Source organism: Trachurus trachurus (assembly GCF_905171665.1).
Source record: "Trachurus trachurus genome assembly, chromosome: 3".
Taxonomy (NCBI): Eukaryota; Metazoa; Chordata; class Actinopteri; order Carangiformes; family Carangidae; genus Trachurus; species Trachurus trachurus.
The window spans coordinates 12,974,402-12,998,015 of record NC_139893.1 but is presented as its reverse complement, the minus strand read 5'-3'; the positions used below and the strand labels follow the sequence as shown (position 1 = coordinate 12,998,015).

General features: G+C 44.8%; 2 protein-coding genes across 4 annotated transcripts in view; one reads left to right on the top strand and one right to left on the bottom strand.

Moving 5' to 3' along the window:
* The window catches only part of gse1b (Gse1 coiled-coil protein b), a 165,534-nt gene extending 146,156 nt beyond the window's left edge, over window positions 1-19,378 (top strand). For all 3 annotated transcript variants that reach the window (XM_083969359.1, XM_083969361.1, XM_083969360.1), the window contains 14 exons: window positions 2,100-2,308; window positions 7,218-7,384; window positions 7,542-7,733; window positions 8,752-8,919; window positions 9,040-9,422; window positions 10,102-10,432; window positions 11,877-12,520; window positions 12,681-12,793; window positions 12,916-13,183; window positions 14,237-14,350; window positions 14,556-14,933; window positions 15,632-15,970; window positions 16,281-16,384; window positions 17,262-19,378. In XM_083969359.1, coding sequence (XP_083825485.1) covers window positions 2,100-2,308; window positions 7,218-7,384; window positions 7,542-7,733; window positions 8,752-8,919; window positions 9,040-9,422; window positions 10,102-10,432; window positions 11,877-12,520; window positions 12,681-12,793; window positions 12,916-13,183; window positions 14,237-14,350; window positions 14,556-14,933; window positions 15,632-15,970; window positions 16,281-16,384; window positions 17,262-17,402 — 3,551 coding nt within the window. In that variant the 3' untranslated portion in view covers window positions 17,403-19,378. The remainder of the gene's footprint in view (window positions 1-2,099; window positions 2,309-7,217; window positions 7,385-7,541; window positions 7,734-8,751; window positions 8,920-9,039; window positions 9,423-10,101; window positions 10,433-11,876; window positions 12,521-12,680; window positions 12,794-12,915; window positions 13,184-14,236; window positions 14,351-14,555; window positions 14,934-15,631; window positions 15,971-16,280; window positions 16,385-17,261) is intronic.
* A 1,031-nt stretch (window positions 19,379-20,409) lies between these two features.
* On the bottom strand, window positions 20,410-22,665 carry gins2 (GINS complex subunit 2). Its single transcript, XM_083999023.1, has 5 exons — window positions 22,544-22,665; window positions 22,173-22,287; window positions 21,486-21,585; window positions 21,219-21,345; window positions 20,410-20,815 (listed from the first exon to the last, which is right to left on the bottom strand). The coding sequence occupies exons 1-5, from the start codon at window positions 22,631-22,633 to the stop codon at window positions 20,687-20,689; spliced, it is 561 nt and encodes a 186-aa protein (XP_083855149.1). The 5' UTR covers window positions 22,634-22,665; the 3' UTR covers window positions 20,410-20,686.
* Window positions 22,666-23,614: the final 949 nt, after the last annotated feature.

Genomic DNA, 23,614 nt, shown 5'->3' with positions numbered 1-23,614 from the left:
TCTCCAGACTGCTCTGCCTCTTCACGGAAAATGAGGAGGAAGAGGAGGAGATGGGAAGAGAGGGGGTGAGAGAAATAGATGGAGTAGGGGTCTGTTGCTTAGCAGTTGAGAATCACTGTGATCACCGCCCCTCCTCTCCTCTCTACCTCCACCCTTCCTTGTTCCACCCATCCTTGTATATGCATGTTGTGTGTGTGTGTGTGTGTGTGTGTGTGTGTGTGTGTGTGTGTGTGTAGCTGTGTATGTGTGTGTGTGTGTGTAGCTGTGTATGTGTGTTTGTGGTGAGTGAATAGGCTGTGACACTAGAGCTGTATTAAGTGTAGCTCCATTCCCCAGGCTGAGTGGGCTGCTATTGATTGGCCTAGTCTTGCAGGGGGAGAGTAATGGCTCTCTGAGGTGAGGGGGGAGGATTAGGCCACTAATTGCCATTGTGCAGACAAGATACCCCCCCACACACATCCCCACCACCCACTCACCCATCTGCACCCCTTATCTCTCTGCTTTCCTCTTCTCTCACTTCACCTCTGCTGCACCTCTTTTGCACTCTCACTCGCTGTTTTTTTTCCCCCCCAATCACTCCCGATCTCCTATCATTTTTCATGTCATGTCTCACCTCACATGTATCATCACCATCTTTCTTCACACATCTTTTGCTTGTTGCCACCCTCCACCCAACACCACTCCACCCCCCACCCTTTACTCGCCGCTCCCACCACCACCTATCACACCTCGCACATAGATTTTCAGATTTTCCTCTAGACCGTCACCTCGCTGCCATTATTGATTCTTACCGTTATTTAGTGGTATTAGTCAGAACGAGTTCTTTAAAATCAGTCAATATACTGACCGCACTTATCATACATGCATGGACGTTGTCTGTTAGGTCACGTCGCCATGGAAACCAAAGCAGCAAAGAAATGGCGGTTGGGTGGAGATCTGTGGTGATAATTGGAGAGGAAGTAGACCTGAAACTGGCCTGAGGTTTCAGCTGCCTTTTTTTTTTTTTTTGGTCTGTATGTAAGCACACTGATGCACAAAAGCACACTACCTGCACATGTACGCACATAAGCACACATCTCCTGCTGTCCTTGCTGCTGCACTGAAGTGTGTGTCCCATTGAGAGGGTTGTGACCCAGTTTGACTGTGTAATGCTGCGTTCGCTCTGAGCAGAGGAGACGCACAGCACACTGTACTGTCAAGAGAAGAGAGGGGGGGGGGGGGGGGGGCAGGCTGAGGAGAAATGAGGGGAAGCATAGAGACAACACACAGGTTAAAGCCCAGGGGAGAGGCAAATGAAAGATAAAGAAAGGGAAGGCAGAGGGATGAAAGAGGCGGAGGGGAAGAGACAGTGGACACAGGTGATGGGTAAAGGGGAGCTGCTGCAGCCTGTGAAGATGCACTGGAAAGAATGAATTTGCAATATACCCATGTGAATGTGTGCATATCATGAGAGCTTTGGAACAAGAGAGAAAGCGAGATGTGTAGAAAGCGAGGCATGTGACCAGACCGTGACCCTGCGCTACAGGGTTTCCCTGGAGGGCTTTGTTAATGTGGCACAGCTACAGCGCAGCAGAGAAGCTCATTGGGCCAGCTTTTCACCACCTGCTGTGTATGTGTGTGTGTGTGTGTGCATCGGGGGGGGGGGGGGGGGGGTTCTGTGTGTGGCTGCAAGCTCCACTGACTGTATAGTATACGTTCAGTATGGTTGTTCACTCTCAAGCACTGTGTTGTTGTGGTGTGTGTGTGTTCTGCATGTCAAGGCTGTGTGGCTGTCGCAGGGCTGCTCATCCTGATCACTGTCACTTCATAATAGGAGCCTAGGGCCATCCATCTGGCCCTGTGTGTGTGTGTGTGTGTGTGTGTGTGTGTGTGTGTGTGTGTGTGTGTGTGTGTGTGTGTGTGTGTGTGTGTGTGTGTGTGTGTGTGTGTGTGTGTGTTACTGTTAAAGTGCTGAAACCCTTTTTTTTTAATTCCCTTTTGAAGGCGCTACAAGATCATAGTGTTCTTGTGTGATCCTTTTGCAGGTAGAGCAAAACACAGACTCTACCCTCCTTCACCTACTTTTTTTCTCACTGTCCCTTCTCTGTGTCTCTCTCCAGCTGCGTCCTCCATCAGCAGTGAGTCCTCTCCAGTGTCCTCCCCGGCCACCAACCACAGCTCTCCAGTCAGTACACCCAAGAGGGGTCCCCTTGGTCCAGGGCCTGTCCTGGTCCCCCCAACCGGCCACAGCGTGCCAAACACTCCACCTGTAGTCACCATTGCTCCGACAAAGACCAGCAACGGCCTCTGGAGGAACGAGGGACGCCAGGTAAAACCACACCCACTCCCTCTGACCTTTATCTTCCTCTCTTTTACTTCCCCTTTTTTTCTTCTTTCAGCTGCTTTCTCTGAACTCTCAGATTGTTCCTGTGTATTTTCTCTCTTCGTGTTTTCTCCTCCGTCTCTTATCTGGTCATTTTTCTAGCAACATGCAAATGTTGTCATTCTTTTGCTTGCCTGCGAGCACAAACATGCACACAGACTGGCTCTCGAGGGATTAATGGATTTTGTAGCTGGCGTGTAACCAATAGTAAGGCATTACGCACTTGACATATGTACAAGTGACATAGTGGATCTATGAATGTATGCTTCCCCCAAACCCCCACCCTCCTTCCCCCCCATGGCTCCATGCGTTAAACAATGCCAGCTGCCACTGGGATGTCGAGGTGACAGCCTCAACGGCAGCTAACATCTGTGCCCCTCCGCCCGCCCGCCCGCCCCCTCCTGCTTGGCCTTCTTGCCCTTGGACAAGCCCCTCCCAAGTGCCCAGCCTTTAGCCTCCTTACCCCCACCCTCTTCCCCTCTCCGCACCCACAGCCTCACCCTCACCCTCTTCACTCAAGCAGTCAAGTGCATCCTCCGCTCCGTCACCCCAACACCCGCTCTCTGTTACGTAGTGGGAGAGAGAGGGAGAGCTGCTTGCTTTGATAAGGAGTGGATTATGGATTATGGCCTTGCTTTAAGCCTTCTTATCTCAGCTCAGGGGTAATGGTTGAGGCCAACCGCACAGCTATGAACGGCACTCGGCAACACGCGGAAAACTCTGCGAGACACTTTGACGGTTCCCCGGAGACAGAGAGAAGGGGGGATAGCAAAGGGCGAGTGAGGAGGTCAGCCAGCCAGCGATGTGTGGCAGCATTCAGGCTATTGTCCCCCCCTCACCCCCAAACCCGCATGAACTGACCCCTCCGTAGTTCAAGGGTCAACCAAAACTGGGAGCTGCTTAAGAGACAAGGGAGCTCTCCCAATGATGTCACTTTTGTTGCCATTCCTCTAGCACGGCAAGTTTAAAAGAGCAACAGCGGGAATGAAGAGCCAGAAACCCCCATTGCTCCCCTTCCACGTTTATGGAAGCTAATCCTATGTGTGTGTTGGTGTGTGTGCATGCATTTGTGTTCATGGCGGTTGTGTTTGTGTGTGTGTGTGTGTGTGAGTGTAAGAGGTCAAGCTCAAATTGAAAAGGTCATGTCGCTGGGTTTGCGGTGCCTCCAGCAGCTCGGGGGCCACCCAGCCGAAGAATGAGGGGGTTAAGGAAGGTGATGTGGACAAGAGGTTGGGTTAGAGGGGGTAGAAGTTGGGGCGGGGGTGACAACAGCGGGGGGATGCATCACAGAAGCTGGCGTCATAGTATCTCCTCTATTTCTCTGGTGCCGCTTCAGTGAGCACATATAACTCTGTGATAACAAAAGAGCCACGGCGCTGTAAAGGACACACATACATACCCGCTGTCATAATGTTCCTCTTAAACAAAGATGACACTGTCTGAAGCTTTGTTCACGTCACTAATTGCTTCATAGGAAGAATGCATTAGGCAAGATGGTCATTTTAACCTTGCCTTACCTTTGCCCTTTACACTTGTCAGCTTCTTTTACCTTCTATATCTACTATTAGGACTCGTTGTTTTTCCTTCTGACAGGAATTGCATAGTGTTTAAATAGAATGTGAGGGACAAAGACAATGGGACGCAAACAGCCAGGAATTAACTTTTAAAGAGCAGAAGGAGACTAGAAATAAAGAGGAAAATGGTTACACACAGAGACCACAATTTGTTCTGTTGATCCCATCAACGCATCCAAAAATGCTTGTCTGTTGCTGTGTGTGCATGTGTGCATGTGCTGCTCTGTGTGTGTTAGAGGGGTTGATTAGTGTCTCTCTAGCTGAGATATGAGCCTGTCTTTCAGAGGGGGTGATGGGCAAGGCAGCGAAGGAGGGAGGGCTTGGTGCGTTGGCATTTTGCTTTAATGACTGCAGGAGTCTGCTCCCGCTGCTGCCTGTAATTGCTTTTTAATTGGCAATTTGGATTCATGGCTCCATCTGAGAGGCGTAAACGAGAGCTCTACAATGCGCGGGGTCTCCCAGCCTCACTGGGGGTTACAGGGGCCTGGCTCACACAGGGGAAGATGACTGTTAATGGATGTGTCTTTGAGTCTGAGTGCTTGTATTTGTGCTCTGTGGTGTGTATATGGCAGGCTGCTAGTGAATAGTGTGTGTTTGAGAATAGAAGGCTGTGTTTGTTGGAGGGGCGAAAGGTCAAAATGGGATGGCTGGTTGGATGTGTAGGTGCCTGAGTGACTAAGATGCCTCTCTAATGGGAATGAAAGGTTCTGTCTTTGTGGCGTGTGTGCTTTTTCAAGGTTCTGACCTGTTCCACCCACACCTTTGCATGTTTTTCTATAAGCCTCTATCCACACATACATGCGCATAAGGATGCACAAAGGGACAAAAAAGACATGCACACACTTCATGGTAGCTATATCGCATATAAGTACACATTGTCATTTACAAACAGCTTTTCACTGTCCTTTTTGTTGATCAGCTCATTCAAGAGAGACTTACCGGCTTTCTGTGAAAATGTCAGTGAATTTTAAAAAGCAGGAAGCAGAAAGCCAGTCGATTGCAAAACTGCTGTAGCGCCACCATGCTTTGTTGTTTTACAAGCGTCTTTGCTCCATCCTCTTCTGATGAGATTTCTGTGAAATTTGGTGGTAAGGAACAGTTGATTCAATTTTGTGGTAATCTGTTTGGGGATCACAAATTGACAGTTATTGAGTCATTGCCATGATTATGAAACCATGCCCTTGTCACGCACAAACTCATGCATGATTCAGAATATTTACCACAGGTAGGCAGAATTGAACAGCATTTAAGTAAATTAAACGATGCTGGCTAAAAATGCTTGTTCTCCAGTGCAGTGGCCCGATAAGTTTTGCAGGTTAAGTTGGCAGGGCTTGAGGCAAAGGTGCTACTGTATCTGAGTTTAGGGTGCTTCATCATCTTCACACACAACACAACAAACACGAACAAATGAAATAAAACTGGGACCTGTAGCATCAGTTATTTCAGTCGAGCACAGCTTCGTTAAACACTTTACTTTGGTTAACAAAGCTGTCATGACTGTGATTATAGAAATTGATTAACTGACAGAAGATGACAGAAAGCAGCTTCTCCCACTTTTGCAAGCATATTAGTGGTCAGCAGTGCCTCACCACTCATACTCAGGAGAGGAGGACTGGAGCAATACACAACACACCACAGTGCATGTGTGCGTGACTTGGATCTGCACGTCCGTGTGTGTTAAGATAAGTAATTTGAATAAATGTGTGCATATTTGCATGCTAAAATTACCATGAAGGGTTTTTACTAACAGTCAGACTTCCAGAGAGCCACCCATCAGTTTTTGATGCTGTTGGACACTAGTGTAGATTAAGAAAAGATAAAAACACTTTGTTGGAAAAGAAAGACAATGAGGAAAGAGCATCCACAAAGCCCAGCATCAGTCCTGTCTGATACTGACTTCTTTTGCCATATATACCCAGCTCTTTTTCCAGTTGGCTGCTGATTGGGAGGGAACATCCACCTTCTCCCTGTGCTCATAAAGCTCTGCAAGGATGGGGATGGGGGTGGAGGGGGAGGTGGGGGGTCAGTTACAGGAACGGGAGGTTTAAGGGAATAAAGTGCCTTACTGTTTAGTGAAGCGCAACAAACAGCTAGGAGCAAACAACTGGAAAGTGGGAGGTCTAAGAAACAAAGGAGGGGGGGATGAGGAGTCTAAACATTAGAGGCATTTAAGATTGGATGTTAGCACATCAGTGTCAGTCTGGGTCAGTGGCTGCAGAAGAGGAGGTGGAGGTAGTGGCTCACTAAATAGGATTTGTTTTAACAGAGGCAGTAGTGAGGGAGAGCACAGTTCTGCTGTAACGTCTCTCTAATCCCAGAGGTTAATTTAACGGGGCAGCCCTTTCCCTTCGCTCATCTTCTTTATCTCTTCATCTCAACCTTTTTCTTTCTTCTGCATTTCTGTTCCTATGCTTTCTAGTTTTGCACCTGCCAACCTAAACTTCAAGTTGCATTTTGCCAGAGACGAGACTGCTATCCCAGCATTCCAGTGAAAATCCTCTTCAGCTGTATATCCCTCCATAAACAATTTCCTTGTCGGACTTGTAAGGGTTGTAAGTCTCCCTTTTCCGCCATTGCATTTGTAGGCAGAGGGAAACCAAAGCTTCAGAAAATGTACTCCCACTCCCACAGCAGGATGTCTTTGTAGCCCTGAAACGGTGTTTGTGCGCCTGCTGAGTGTGTGTGTGTTTTGTTGTGGGACTGGAGAAGTGAGACCAGGCTTGCTGCCAAAGGGAGAGAGGGAGGTGAAAGAGAAAGAGGAAGAAAGAGAAACAGAGGTAGAGAGATGTTGCTGTTTGGACTTTGTTGTTTTCCCTTAACACACACACACACACACACATACACACACACTGAGCCAAGATCAAAGTCATCATCTCCCTAGAAGTAGTGCTGGTGTACATCTACCATTACCACATCCTCATCGATCATAAAGATGTCATCTCTTGTTTACAATTAGAGGGAAAAAAAGCGAGGCTGCTTTTTCTTCTTCATCTTTTTACCACTCTCTGCCTGCTTCCTCCGTTTTATCATATATTCTCCTCAGAGAAATGTTGATCCATCTATTTTTACAGGGGTTTTGGTGTGTGTGTGTGTGACAGAGTGGATAAAAGTGCCTGGGGTTGGAGGAGAGAGTGAGGGAGGCTGCTCCACCACAAACAGGCCTATTCTCTCCCCTGTCGCCCCCCTTGCAGGATGGGCTCCATGAGCACTGACAACCGTGACGGTCACAGGTCCTCGCGAACAATGACTAAGACTCTCTCTCTCTGCACCTCTTTCTCCAGGCTGACTCGGGGCCTCGTGGGGCCAGCAGGGAACGTTTGGGTGCGGAGGGGACCCTCCCCCAGGAAAAGGGTGGCCCCTCAGTCCCTGCCCACCTCCTGGGAAACCCCTATGCCTTTGGTCTCACCCCAGGTGCTGTCATGCAGGATTCACGATTTCAGCCCCTCAAGTGAGTCACATACTGCCCTGCCTTTCTCCCTGGTTTGCAGTTTTTCCATGTATTCAATTTCAAATGTTTCTTCATCTAGCAAATATTGCAAAAACACAAATGCAAATCAAACTAATCATGGCTTTTCTTTGTGTTACGTCACTTTTCTTACCCTCAGTCTGCCCAGACAGTTGGCTAATGCAGGTCCCGTACCAGAAGAGTACCTCCGTGGTTTCCGGCCCTATGCCACGACTGAGGATGCCCTCCGTATGCCCTCGTTGCCCTTGGGCCTGGACCCTGCCACTGCAGCCGCTGCAGCTGCCTACTATCACCCCAGCTACCTGCCCCACCCCTCCTTCACACCGTACAGGTATGCTTCTTGTTTTGTTGACTTGGCACCCATGTCCTCTGAGAGCAGATTCTGCAAACCAGCGCATATAACTGAACTAAGTATTTGTACTGCTTAGACTCAGCAATAAACACATTAGTGTATAGCTGACCTTGAATTCTTGTTCCCAGAGGTAAAATATTCTGTTGAGGTTCTTAATTTCTATATATATTTACCTGGGATAGAGACTTTACTGAGAGTTGAAGAGAGACATGACATAGGCAGCACAACTAAAAACAGCAGGTTCCAGGTAAATAAAAAGCAAAGACACTGACACTGTGCACAAGGCTGGTTTTGCCACCTCTATATGTCTGGAGCTTGTTCATGAATCCTTTTAGAGAATCACCATAAAAGTATCCTTGAACTCTTACCACAGCTAAAATAAGAGCTTTGCTGCTTACAAGATGTAAACTGTCATTTGGTGTGTGTATGTGTGTGTGTTTTCAGAGGTTACGTCATAGAATTTATACAGAGTTAAATACATTATACAGAAAACACCAGCAGCAGAAAATTTACAGCAGTATTTGCTAAAAATGTACACTACATGTGATCATTTGCAAAGGGCCCTTCTAGCTTTGGGCTATCACACAGGCAGCGTGCCCCTGGTCTGTCAACCCAGCAAGATCAGAGGACTGCAGCACACATCACACACTGCGCTGTAATGGATTTAATGAGGGGATGAGCAGTGGATGTCACACACACACACACACACACACACACACACACACACACACACACACGCACACACACAGAGTTGTGCATCAGCACACAGCACAGTCTCTTGCTAGCTGCTGTGTGGTGATTGAGGTTAGCTGACAGACACTGCTGCTTTCTTGAAAGATGGAAGACCCTGTGATGTTGCTTCTTTGGGAGATGGAGGCACACAGGTTAATGAAAGTGAATGCTGCACTGTCACACGGGGAGACTGACTCTCTCGCTTTCTCTCCTCCCTGTTTTTTTCCTTTTTTCTTTTTTTTTTATTTCAATCCTTATCTCCCAGGATGGATGACCCATTCTGCCTCTCTGCTTTGAGGTCACCTTTCTATTCGCTGCCAACAGGGGGAGCTTTACCCCCCATGCATCCCTCTGCTGTTCACATGCACCTACCAGGAGTCCGCTACCCTGGAGATTTCACGCACCCTTCACTGTCAGCACTGCAGTCTGAGAGGTAAAGGCCCCTGAACTCCCTACAACCATATAGTTATCAACCGTGGTTAGGAATTGTCATTTCTAATTTAACATGCATCTTTTTCCTTTTCCTGTTTCCATGTCCTCTGCATTTTTTTAGGCTTCAGCTTGAGGATGAAATGCGGCAAAGAGAGAGGGAGCGTGAACGGGAACGCGAGCGCGAAAAAGAGAGGGAGCGCGAGGCGGAGAGAGAGAAGGAGCGGGAGAGAGAACGGGAGAGGGAGAGGGAGAGGGAACGCGAGAAGGAGCTGGAGAGGGAGCGGGAGAGGGAACGTGAGCGTGAGCGCGAGAGGGAGCGCGAGAGGGAACGGGAGAAGGAGAGAGAAAGAGAGAAGGAGCTGGAGAGGCAGAAGGAGAGAGCACTGAGGGAGAAGGAGCTGCAGGCATCAAAGGCCATGGAGAGCCACTACCTGGCTGAGCTCCATGGCATGAGGGGGCAGGAGGACCGAACCAAGCCTGAAAGACTCACCCCTAATCGGGCTGGTATGTGTCTCTGCTTCCCCCCTGTATACTGTATAACAGCTGTCCCTAGAAACACTTTGAATCAACCAGAGCTGAAGCAGTCAGTTGATTAACTGATGAGTCTATTGAAAGAATATTAATCTGCAACAATGATGATGATAATCAGTTAACCATAGTCATTTTTAACCTGTTTGCTTAATGTATCTCTCCTATGATATACCGGTTCTTGACTTTCCTAAAACAAGCAATTTTGGCCTAATGTTTTTTTTTACTGTTTTGTTTTATATATTTTATACAGATTAGCTCAGTGTTTTTCAACCTTGGGGTCACAATTCAAATGGGCTCACCTGAAATGTCTAATTGATAGAAAAAGATTACTGAAAAAAATATTTTTTAACTAAAACACCACACACAATCTTAAACAACTGTATTCTATACTTTCACTTTCTTGAATATAAATCAAGTTCAAAATGCAGCATAAAAAAATATCTGAACTGGTGTATTTTGATTCACGTGTAGTCACGTGATCGCAGGGTCGCCAGAAATTCGTGGTGTCAAAATGGGATCATGAGCCAAAAAAGGTTGGGAACCACTGGATTAGCTGATGGAATTGAGGAAAAGCAAAGAAATTAAAATAGCACTTAGTTTTATGCAGTTCCTAATGCCGACATGTTTTGCAATGACCTTTCTGTTTCTGCAGATAAAACCAAAGAGCCCACCCTTCCAGCTCCTAAACTAGTCCCACCAGGACTACACTCATCAATGGTTCAATCACACCATCCCGTCCCTGGGTTGATCTCAGGCCACGGTCTCTACATGGGCCCCGGCGCCGTCGGCTCCCAGCTATCGGCCTCGATGATTGCTCAGAGGAACAACGAGGAGGAGAGGTGGTTGGCCCGGCAACGCAAGCTGCGCCAGGAGAAAGAGGACCGTCAGTACCAGGTGTCTGAATTCCGTCAGCAGGTTCTGGAGCAGCACTTGGACTTGGGCCGGCCAGCTGACGCACCGGACCACAGGACAGACTCACACAGGTGAGACCACACACACAAGGCTCAGTTTGTTATATATTCCAGCCGGCCAGACAGAAATGTGCACATTTTTATACTAACTAAATTTTTAAACCACATGCCATGGAAGTATTTATCATTGTATGACTCTGTGACACCAAAATGCATGCATGGTTTCAATGGTGTTCTACTGTGTGTCTCCATGCTAGCCTGATAGGGACAGTTGCCTGTGTTTTGAAGCCTCAGAAGCTGGCAGGCTTTAGAAGTTTGTTTTCAGGCAGGGTTGGCAAAAAAAAAAAAAAAATGTCAGAAGCATCGCAACGACTCTATTTCTGTCCGAGCTACCTTCTAGGCCTGACATGTAGGAAAACATGCAGCTATGTTTAGGTGTTGAAGCGGGGTCCTGATGACTGCTGTTCCATGAGAAGTGGGTAGGGGTTTCAAACAGGCAGCGAGTGGGATGGCTAAGATACACAAAGGCTAATTCTCGACTAATCCTCTCAACCTTGCACAGCATAAGCCCCCTACTTACCCTCCTTTGTTACTGTGCCTCTGTTAGTGTTGTTGTGTGGGATTCAGAAGTGAGCTCGTGGTTTAATGCTGAACTGGGAGGACAGGAGAGACACACGCACACGTCTGATATCAGTAACCCTACGGTATAATCGCAGAATCACAGCTCACAGGCTGCAGATTGCGGATAACACGCACATTTACTCACTCGCTCACTCACACACAGAAATGCAAACACAAACAGGAGGCATAGATAATTTGACTGGTCATGCAGCGTGCACTACTGCCAGGTTTAATCTGGAAAGACGCTCCACACAGTGTCCGTCCACCATCTGCCTTTCTTTTTGCCTCACTGTTGCCGTTTCTTTTTCACTACCATATCCCCTTTTTCCTTGTCAAGTCTTCCTTTTCATCTTTGTCCTCACTTTACATATATCTTTCTTTTTGTCAAGTGTTATTCTCTTTCAAGCAATCTATCGTTCTTCTTCCCCTTCTTGTGTCAGTCATTTTCTTCCCTGCCTGTCTGTCAGGAAAACATTTCTCCTGGCCTCTTCCTTCGTAGACTGCTCTCTGAACTTTCTCTCTCTCTCTCGCTCTCACTCTCTATTTGTGTGTGTGTGTGTGTGTCTGTATAGTGCATGCATGCCACACTTCAATGGCCTAACAGATCAAAAACAGGCGGGTATATCTGGAGGACAGTGTGTGCCTTGGCCACATCCTCACTCTGCTCTGGGCTACTCTGTCTGGGCTTGATAACACTGCTTTGCACAGACACACAAACCCACAGACATACTGACAGGGATGACAGGAAATAGACAAGGCGTATGAGCGCTTTTGTGTGTCTCTGCATAACATATGTGATTGCGGAAACACCATTTCTCAATTTTAGACGAGATATGGGCCTTGGACTGTATTTCTAACAGATATGCACAATCCCTGCTCTGCTGTATCTCTACAGACCCATAACGAATCACCATGAACCAGGAAGCCGAGATCTCCACCCTCACTTAGGCGCCCCTCCACCCCTCATTTCCCCCAAACCTCCACAGCCGCCACGTGAACACCACCCTCCTCCGCCCACCACCCTGTGGAACCCTGCATCTCTTATAGAAACAGCCTCAGACTCCAGACGTAACCACGAGCCCTCAGGGATGGGACACTACGAGCTCAGTCGGCTGCCTCCAGGGCCCTCCAAATACGAGGACGGAGCCCGGAGGAGAGAAGGGGTAGCAATGGAAAAGTATCCCCCACTGAGAGGTCCTCCAGGCCTGACGGAGCCCAGCACATTCCTCGCTGATCTGGAGAAATCCACACAGACCTTCTTCAGCCAGCAGAGGACGTCACTGTCCCTGACCAGCCAGTATGAACTGGAGGGGGCTGTGAAAAGCAATGCTGGAATAAAGAGCCTCCAGGGACACCCAGGGCACAGTAGACACGGACAGGGGCTAGGGATGATTTCTGGACCAGCGATGGGACAGGTAGCTACACTGGCAATGGGCCCGGAGACAACGCTGATCTATGATGAGTACCTACAACAGCACCGACGGCCTGTTAGCAAGCTGGACCTGGAGGAGAAGAGGAGAAGGGAAGCCAGGGAGAAAGGTAGCCACCATCACAGACATACTGTTACAACTTATAACCTGCACTTGAACACCCTTAGAAAACCACAGACCACATCTTTCTTTATGTAACAAGAGAACTGTTCTTTTTTTTTAGAGAATTTAAAAGTAGGGTATCAGTCATGACCTCTGTGTTTCTGCAGGTTACTACTATGAGCTGGATGACTCATATGATGAGAGTGATGAGGAGGAGGTGAGAGCTCATCTCAGGAGAGTATCAGAGCAGCCCCCACTCAAACTGGAGGACTCCACAGAGGTAAAACACCTGCCAACACATATACATTTTCTGTGCTTTCTGTGATAGAAGCACACCCAGGCACTCATGACAGAAAATTGCAGTACGATGATTTTTTTTTTTCTTTCTTTGCCTCTGCACAGAAATTGGACTTTCTGGGAGCGTTTGGCCTGACCACAGTGGGCCGGCGGGATGAGCTGGTGCATCAGAAGAGACGGAAGAGGAGGAGGATGCTCAGGGAGCGCAGCCCGTCACCACCTGCCTTGCAATCAAAACGCACTCCTCCTCCTCCTCCTCAACTCAGCACACGCTTCACCCCTGAGGAGATGGACCGAGCACCAGAGCTGGAGGATAAGAAGCGCTTCCTCACCATGTTCAGACTGTCCCATGTCACTGTGCAGCAAAGAAAAGGTAAGGAAATGTATAGTCGTGCACAGACAAATCCCGATCCATGAGGTGGATTCTTCATTTTCTTTTTTACCACACTTTTAATCTAGACAGTCAATTCTTTAAGCTGCTCTAAAATACCCCTGGTAAATATATGCATGGGTTAATCTGTCTAACAGTTACTCTAAACATGGCTCTTTTAGTGTTGCTTACCAACCGCTTTTGTTTAATTATGTTTCAAGAACAACATTAATTAGTGTGAGAATTAACTGTGTGCAACAATGCCTCTTAGCTGTTCTTAATTAAATAAGCCATGTCTTCCTTATTGTTCTTAAGTAAAGAATCGGTGTGCTCAGGAAGCCAACTCCATTCACTTCCATGGTAAAATATGATTAAGTGAAGGAAACCGTTTTGATATTGATAATCAACTGAAAACACAAATATTTATATACATTTAGTGCTTCAGCGTGCTGGTTAGAAACCACTACTGACCCAGTGCCCTTCACTTGGTCCTCAGACATGCCCATCCATTACTCATACTATGCTTCTTCTTTGTGACTTGAAGACTGAATGCGTGTTCATTTAGCTTTTAGTAAGTAGTAGTCATACTCTGTTGGCTCTACAGTTTGCTGATGCTTTCCTTCAGCTGAGCCCTGCATTGTCATTAACATGTTGACTCAAGCCTTGAAAGAGACCACAAAGGGGTCACACCATGCGGCATATAATTAACAATGTTTGCATAATGTAATGCCTCTCACGTTGCCTTAGTTAGAAAGGTGGACTCGTGTCAAGGTTTGGTTTGTAGACACTTGCAATTATGCACACATACTGTATGCTGATGAGGAATTGGGAGTGGCAGCAGTGGGCTTACAGTTATCCCAGTCTAATCCTCTTGGTTTACTGTTTGCTGCCTACAGATGGCAGCGCGTGGCCTCCCACACTGTCAGGCTACACAACCTTACAGACACACACACACAACTAGGAAAACCAGGTGCTTATGAAACTGTGAATAAGACAGAACTGGCAGGACTAATGCAACAAAGGTTTACATGATGTGTTTCTTCCTTTGTCTCTTAGATAATGAAAGAGCGGTGGAGTTGCTTCAGGCCATTAAGGAAAAGAGCGTAACCCTGGACACCATCAGACATGCCCCTCATCCGCTGTGTAAGAGCCCCTCGGCACAGAGCTCCGGTGAGACACACACTAATAAGCATAAATGTACACCCTTTCACATCCCTGAAGTGTTGGGTTAGAATGGTGTTTGTTGATTTGTATTATATTATGCATTTTGGTGGGAGATGGCGTCTTAAGTTATTTACAATTTCTACCTGCAACGCATTTGTAATAATGTGGATTTTGACCTCATCAATACTAACACATGTTCAAATGATTACAGATTCTGCATTCGCCCAGCCTCCCTCTGAATCAGAGGACCACCACCACAATGTCAGACTACATAGCCCCTCCTCACATTGCCCAGCGTCCCCCAATGGCCATCCGAAACCCCTTGGGGACACGTTAAGACCAAAGGAACCCCCTTCTCCAGCTGTCTATCCAGACAAGGCCCGGGGGCCCAGCGAAGGACCGATCTCCAAGAGGAGCTCCAGTTTGCTGAACAGCTTGCGGCCTCCACTCCCCCTTCAGGCTAAAGAGGGTCTTCATAGCGTCAATGGACGCACCAAACCATGGGACAGCTTCACCCCAGAGGAATTTGCCCAGCAGTTCCATGAATCTGTACTTCAGTCCACTCAGAAGGCTCTTCAGAAACACAAAGGTGACTAGAGCCATAATCACATAAATATCTTAAAGGGCATTTCCAGTCTTAATCAATGTTTACCTCAGATATCAGGTCACCTATGATCAGTTCATTTCATACCATCCATACTCCCAACTACAGCGTGTGAATGTTTATATTTGTTTTTGTTCAGGAATCTATCGTTTTTTCCATGTTCATTAATGGGCTCCGGACTAATTTTAAAATTGTTCTGTGGTCGCAAGTGACGTCCTTTTGCCCATCATTTAAATTTTTTAATTCGCTAAATCACAATTAAATTTAATCAAAATTCGGACTTACCGCAGCTTCTGCATCGCTCCTTTCCGGGTCAGAGACATGGATCTATTATGGTCAGAGAACAAATGCCTCAGAGTCCCTCTACTGTTGTGTTCGCTAACCCGTATTCTGAAAATACCGAAAACCTATAGATTCTTGAACAAAAACGAATATAAACGTCCACACGCTGCAGTTGTGAGTATGGATGGTGTGAAATGAACTGATCATAGGCGACCTGATATCTGAGGTAAACAATAAATTACGCCTGGAAATGCCCTTTAACAAGGGTAACTGAAATCATAATTGTCGTCTCTTTTGTTGTCTCTTGATTCTGTAGTTGTTGTGTTAGTCATTAGTATTAGATTGATAACAATGGATGAAATCTGACAACCTTTTCCTTCTCTGCCATTTTTTCCTCTCAGGTGGAGCAATGGGGATGTCGGAGTCGTCCCACCTCCAGGAGTCGTCTGTTCACTACAACATTCCAGAGCTTCAGAGCGCCCCCGGCCGACCGCCTCAGCCACATTCACAGTCCCACTCGAATGCACATTCATTTCCCCATCCGCTCTCACACTCTCACCCTCAGTCCAATGGGCAGCACTTCTCAGTACCGCCACACCGGGAGGCCTCAGGGACAAGAGAGGACATGTCTGGTCCAGAGGACTCTGAAGAAGAAGAGGATGAGGAGGAAGAGGAGGGTCCTTCTTCCAAGTGGCAGGGGATTGAATCTATATTTGAAGCTTATCAGGAATATGTTGAAGGTAAACAGTCACATTGACAGATTTGTACCCTTTACCTCTGTAAAAGCTAATCTCATTTTATTTTATTGTTCAAATATATTTATGTCCCTGATATGGTTTTGTTTTTTTCAATTTTAATGTGTACAGTACAGTGCACACACGTAAAATAAAATAAAGCAGATATCCTGAAGAGGGCTTGGACTTTTTTAGGTGTAGTAACATCCTCTTGTCACTAGAGGGTACTTTTAATCCTTTATGCAGATGAAAAGGTCAGTGTTGCCATGTGTATACATTTTTCTCTAATCCCAACCCTCTTGTCTTTTTTTTCCAGAGCAAAGTCTGGAGCGACAAGTGTTGCAGAGCCAGTGTCGAAGACTAGAAGCTCAGAACTACAATCTCAGTTTGACTGCTGAGCAGCTGTCGCATAGCATGGGGGTAAGACTCACACATACAGTACTACACTTCTATAACTGACTATCTTAATAATACACATGGTCACAGGGAGAGGAAAATAGCTTAAAAACTATGCTTTGACTAACTGCATCACAGATCTGTGATGGACATGCAACGTACTGCAAACACAAATGTTTTCACAATGTTTGTCAATGCTCTGCATGGAGTGCAACCAGCACCAAAATATTTGTGTTCACTTCACTTGTTCCTGCATGAAGCCATGTGCTGTATTCACAAACTTTGCTTATGGTATTTTTATAATGAAATATATTAAGAGTTCAGTTTAACATTGGTTTATTTAAAGAGGAACTATGCAGGATTTTTCCCAGAGCTATGCTACATTTTTACCTTGAATAAAAAGATTTGGATGTGATGGTTAAATACATGACTGAAAACCATCCTTGCAACATCGGTGTAGTACGCGCTCCATAACCCGCAATCGTTTGTTTATGACAGTTAAGACTATACAAATACACACGTTATAACGTTATCCACCGCTCGATGGATTGATTTCTCACTGGATTGATTTCTCACTGGATTTGTTAAAAACAGATGCATGGTCAGGCGGAGGGTTAGCAAAACAGCAGAAAAGTGACCAGACTTACATACAGTAGTTCCTCTTTAACATTGGAATAAAGTTCTAAAGTTCGAGTCACTACATCTAAACATTTATGTGTAATCCCAGAACTAGTGGGTTCTCCTCTTAAAAAATGAAATACAATATGCAGTACAGGGTAAGACGGACAGGAGTGAGCAGTCATGCTATCCTTTATAATTCTCACATTGTGGTTTCATCATTGTTGTGATTCTGTTTTTCCATAAACTCATATTTTCCCTCTGTGCTCCTGTGGTTGTGTAGGAGCTGATGTCCCAGAGACAGAAGCTGGCAGTGGAAAGGGAGAAGTTACAAGCAGAGCTGGAGCACTTCAGGAAGTGTTTGACGCTGCCACAGACACATTGGCCGAGGGGCGGCCATTACAAGGGTTACCCTCCCAGGTGACCCCAACACGTCGACCTGATGGCCCCCAGGCCTCGGCCACCTCCCTTTTCAGACTGACACCCAGAGTTTATTTTTCATAGCCTGTTCCACATGGCTCCACAGAGGAGAATGTGGCTGGCTAGATAAGATGAATGAGTGAATCATTGAATGGAGTGAATGGATAGACGAATGCACAGGGGACAGGACCATTCAGTGAAGGAAAGGCAGTCTTTGGATTGTGGCCAGCCAGGGACTGCGCCACAAGCCACTAACCTGTGCCAATGTAGCCAACCCCAAGATCAGCGCGAGTATAGGGCAGGAGTACCTGAAGATCAACACAAACACAACCATGCACCTGCTTTTCACACACTCTTCAGTCCCTGCTGCTCTGTTGTTCAGTCCTTGCATCCCTCACCGCCACATCTACACAGACAATCCTGCCAATGAGGGAGCAGCCGCCCCAGGAGGGGTGTCGTCAAGAGACTTGAAAGCTCCAAATCTCCAAACGAAGGCTTCTGGCCAGTCGGGACTGATTTTATCACAGTGGCCACGTGAGCTTTTGAACTGGAAAATGCACTTAAGAATAAAAGCTGAAGAACTACCTGGTGGTACTGTGTTACAACAAAGAACTGTTCAAATTAGGGAAGAACTTAGAAAATGCACATTTTTTGGAAAGAATTAAGGAAATGTTTTATTTCGAAATAGAAAATTTGAGAATAAGAATTTTAAAAGGTGCTTCGGCCTTGTATTGTATATAATATGAAGACTTAAAAGAATTTTGTATGTTTTTATTACTTTAATCATTGTTCTTTTAAAAGAAAAAAAGCCTGCCATTTTTATATGTTTAATGCTTTTTGGGTTGGAAAAGAAAGCCTTGCTTTTAGTGTTTGTACTGCTGCTGGCCAGAACAGCTCATTTTGAGACATCTAACAGAGTGAGAGAAAACAGGATGCACTCCTCCTCTGAGTCTCTCCTGGCACTGCGCAGCTGAGACCCAGCCACAGCCACTTCATCGGGCCTCTGAGATCAGCAAAGCTTACTCAGAGGTCTTGAGACATGGCGCCTGCCCTCTCACCCACCCCCGTACTTCACAGCAACATTTGTCTGTCTGTTTTAACGCCCATTTCAACAACTCCTCCAGTCTAGTGACTAGTTAGCTTGTGATATTCTCAAACAGAAACCAGTTGAAATCCAGTGACAAAATTAGTTTTTTCTTTATTTTTTTATTTTTTAAATACTTGGGTCACTTGACTTACTTGATTATTTTGTAAAGACATGAAGGGTCTCGGAATCATCCAGCTGATGAATCTGGTTCTTGATGCTTTATCCTACCATTGGACCTTCGCCTCACTTTGTCTGACATCATATAGCATTGGAGTCAAACAGTATGACGGTTTGCATAATGTTAAGCCTTACAAGATCGAGCAGTCATGAGAGGACACAGTGCCAAAATGAAAACAAAACAGTAGCATCTTGGATTGATCTTAAATTAAGTTGCAATTAGGAAGCCAAACATTCAACCCAAAATGGCCATCTTCCACTGCTGATAACCTTTGACCCCCAACTCATCACCTTCCTTTTTAGGACCCTTGATATCCAAAGTTGCCAATACATTACAAACAGACTGGTAACCAAGATTGATTCGAACTGGGCATTTCCAAGTACATATAAAATCAGAAGTTTGCTTCACCGGGCCTCATACCTGTTTACAACCTGTCTGCCCTCATCCTCCCTGTCAGCTCTGCCCTGAGATTCTGCCAGTTTTACTTTCTATGCTGTAACTTATGTTGCCTCAGCCTCATGGTTGTATATACACGACCGGAGACCCCAAAAGCCGTTTACAAGGCACATACAGTACATGTAGATCATCGTATTGAATTTAAATGTTAAAGTTGGGTGCTGGTAGGATAAGAGTGACAAATACAATGTGCATAAAGTTAACTTATAAAAATAAGACTAAAGCACACATACAAGTGCCTCAAGTATTTGGGAGCATACAGACACAACATCAGTAACTTCACATTTTACATTGAAGTGTCTACTGTATCACTCGTTCCTTTCAAATATGTGCTGTTGAGAGTCGGCACAGATTTCCTTAATCTAAAAAGCATCTTCAAGAAACAATTTAATCATAAGATCTTTTTCATAAATGAGGCCCGAGTCAGATCAGAGGGATACAGTGTAGTCTGTCATTATTACAGAGCAGAAAAGAGCCAAGAGCACAGCTTATCAGTTAATGAGGGAGCACGTCCGCTGAGGGAAGCTGCCAATGAGCTGGGGAAGAAGGTGTAGTACAGTAAGCCCCCTTTACCCAGCATCCCTGTATCACCAACCCACGCACGCCCATGCAATAGCCCCATTACTCAGTGGAGGATGTCTAGATGCTGTGAAATCCTGTTTTTAAAATGTACTTGTTTGAATTCATTGTAATGTAATATATTCTTTGTTGAATGTAGTAATTAGGTATTTATGAATATATGGCTGTGATTTCAGACAAAAAAGAAAATAAAATATTTGAAAAATGTTAAATATCAACCTTTGTCTATTTGTGGGTGCTGATGCAGTAGGTGGATTATTTCACACACTGAACCTGTACAAACAAAACAGATCCTTGGACCTTAAATTTATTGACCTGTCGAGACATTATAACCACAACCAATAATATCTTGATTAGATTAAAATGCAGTGAGCTTTGCTGGGAACTGCATTTCTGTTATGATTAGTATTTCATTGTGAAATTAAATTCTCCTGAAACAAGTACTTGAAATCCTAACGGCACTACAGGGTATGTGTATGCGTGTATACGTACTTTCATATACCGCAATTTTCCAGGCAAACCCAAGTCAGTCCAAATTTTAAAAACTTAATTCCTCTGGAACATTTAGAAAATTTCTGAAGGAAAATCTTACAAAAATGATGACAACAAATAGATGAAAAAAAAAATTGAACAAACATTATATAAACACCAATATATTTGAAATACACACTGACACATTTATTTTGCCACATAGTGATACATATGAATATGTGGTGGTTGTTAAACTATGAGCATCTTAAATGAAATGACATTAAATATACACAAATTGCAAACTGCAGAAGCATATAACACTTATATGCTTTTGTGTCTCTCGAGGGAATTATAATCCCTTAAAGATGAGTAAACCTCCTCTGCTTTCTTCAGATTCAGAGGAAACTGTCTTTTCATTAATGAGGAGCTTCCTCAGTAAGAACACATTTCCATCCAAGGCTTGTTCCCCTGCCTTCCCAAATCCTCGGGACAAGATCGAACGTTCACAAAGCATTAATCAATAGTCCGTGTACTGCCCTTTACTGGAACCAGGCTGCATATTGGAACGCAGTTTGTACATGCAGTTGAGGGAGTCGAGAAGAAACACTCGAATGGTGTTGATCTCCATCAGAGTCAGGTTGTCCAACTACAGAGCGAGGGAAGCAGAGTGAGTCATCTTACAATAAGCAACTAATAACATCAATCCTGCAATGTCTGTGGTAAATACTGGAGCTGGAGTCTACTGGGTCCTAATATGAACATGAAACAGGAAGCTGTAGAGCCACAAAGTGAGAGGAAATGAAACTATTAATGTAATAATGATATTGACTTTTACATCAATTATTTAGGTAATTACTCCATTAATCAAGTCTGCAATATGTGAAAAATGCCAGTTTCCAGAACCCAAAGTAACATCTTCATGTTATTTACCGGAACTACCAAATTTGAATCACTTTCTATTATTTTGGTTCTATAATATCCTATGAGGTCATGTGAATAGGAAATTATAGAGAAAGGTGCAGTGTATGATCCTTTGGAATCAGTTTTACCTTGGCATGAGCCTCCTGCTGACTGATGAAGCTGTCAGCAGACAGACGGAGCTTGGCAATACGCGTGTCCCAAATGTCTTTGACCAGTGTGCGGATCTCATCTGCTTTAGGAATATTGTCAGATGCACTACGGAAACACACAAACCATCATGTAAGGTCAAATGCCACATGCAGAGATGATGAGGGTTCACACAAACTATTTAACTGCTTTGAGTATCAAGATCACAATAAGAGGGAAAGCCCTATTTTGGCATTGAGATTACTCACTGGTTCAGTAGCAGCTTGGTCAGCTCCATGTAGTAAGGGCTGGGAACAGGTGTAAAAGCATCCTCCTTCCTCTCAAGCTCTCGTATGTCCTCCAGTTTCTCTGCACATCAGAGCACAGCATCAACAACAGGCAGTTTTCACAAAGTAATTAAAATAACCAAAATGTCAGATGCTGGAAATCTGTGTGTACGTCTATGGGTACGTAAATGGGTTCTTTGACTAAATGGCCAAAACTAACCTGAAAATCTTAAATATGCTATATTTTTCTAAATGTCAACAAAGATATAAATACTTGTATGAAGGATTAGTGTTTTTGATTATTATCCTTAAGATACTTAGATACTTTCTACTTACAGTAGGAAATACACAAAATAATATTATTTCTATAAGTTAAGATTATGAACCTAGTGGCTCTATCAAAAACAGTGGCAGTGAGAAGGGTGTTATTTTGGTTAAACATTAACAATATGGATGTTATGACTATTATGTCTATTGATATGACAAATTAAACTACAGGAAAACTATTTCATTGAATTGACATCTAATTCTGAATGAGTGTAATCATCTTAAATGCAACTGTTACCACAAAGTGACCCCCAAACTGTAATGATATTCAACTCTGCCAGCTATTTCAAACACCTGTCTGTGCCACACATTTCACATTCATATGGAGGTTTTGACGCTTACCAACATCCATCCACTCAGGGGGAATAATTCTGCATTTCTGTCTCTGTTTCAAGTTCAGAGCCAACCACAGAGGTACATCAACAGGCAGCCCAGGGTTGAATGGACCCAGATCTCCCTGAACACAGAAAGACACTGATTGAACTACGGTATGCACAAAGCAAACTCCTGACTCCGTCTTCATTAGGATATCAATTCAAACACATATGGTGGTCATTCAGTTCTACATGATAACTTTAAAATCACATTATTAAGTAACGTTAAAGTGGATGAGACAACGTGAATTCCCACTTTACAGCAACGCTTCAGGTATAACGTTAACCAACGCCAACCGTGTAGATTCACGTCTTTGCAAACTAAAATGATTGACTTACCCCGATCAAATATATCTTGTCTAGACTGAAGTTAGGTATTATCTTCACCGTCTCTTTCTCAGCGAGGAACTCGACCTCTGCTGGATCCATTTCTGTTTGTTGTTTTGTTTCCCCCTAACTTTGCAATAACAGTGTCGCTGAGCAAATGTTCCCGCGCTGCCAGTTACACGAGCCTACACGGCAGACTGGGTGAAGACAATGTCGTCATCAACAGGAAGTGTGACATCTCAAACTGAGGAAGTAGTAGGTGACAAATTATTTCGCTGTGTCCGTGTATCTGGTAATATCATCCTGCGGTGATCGAAATTTGTGGAGAAATCATAGTTGGTGAGCTGTTTACGGGCACTAGGTGACGGTTTCCCGTGATGAAGTTGTCTACACCTTGACTTTTCGCTCTGTCTTGCCCGGAAACGGAAATGGGGCATTTGACTGCAACATAGCCCCCGTAGCAACCGTTTCAGGTAAGCGCCGCTAGATGGCAATGTTTACCAAGTGATGACATGATGGAAGGCGCTTGTGCATGAAGTTTTTTTGTTTTGTTTAGTTTTTATGTAGTTTCACACAGGCATAAGGCTTGTGTCAAACTGTGGTGGAAGATGTAGGCCTATTCTCAGCTAAAACAACTGGATTTAATTGATTAGTCAATGGACATGAGCTTGATCTGCAACTAATCTATTTTATAGCTTTATCCTTTGAAAATGTTGTGTGAGTGGATGATGAGCTATAGGAGGGCAAAAAACATTTTCAGGACATGCACAATAACATCATAGCCGCAAAAGACTTACACCTGAAAGTGCATCAGGTCAAAAAGAAGCCTGTGAAACATTTCAGTACAATGTGATACAGTAGAGCGAGTGTTACAATTGATAAATCGATGATACAAAAACACATGCTAAGGCAAAACAAAGAGTAAGGTTGGAAAACTAAAGATGTTTCATTATGTATACAAATGGATTGTGAATCATTCATCACATGGGGCTAAGGAGGGTTAGAAAGGTCCAACTATGATATGTAAGTAAACTTTTTTTATTTTAAGGGGATGAAGTTTGAGACATATTCATTCAATGTAAC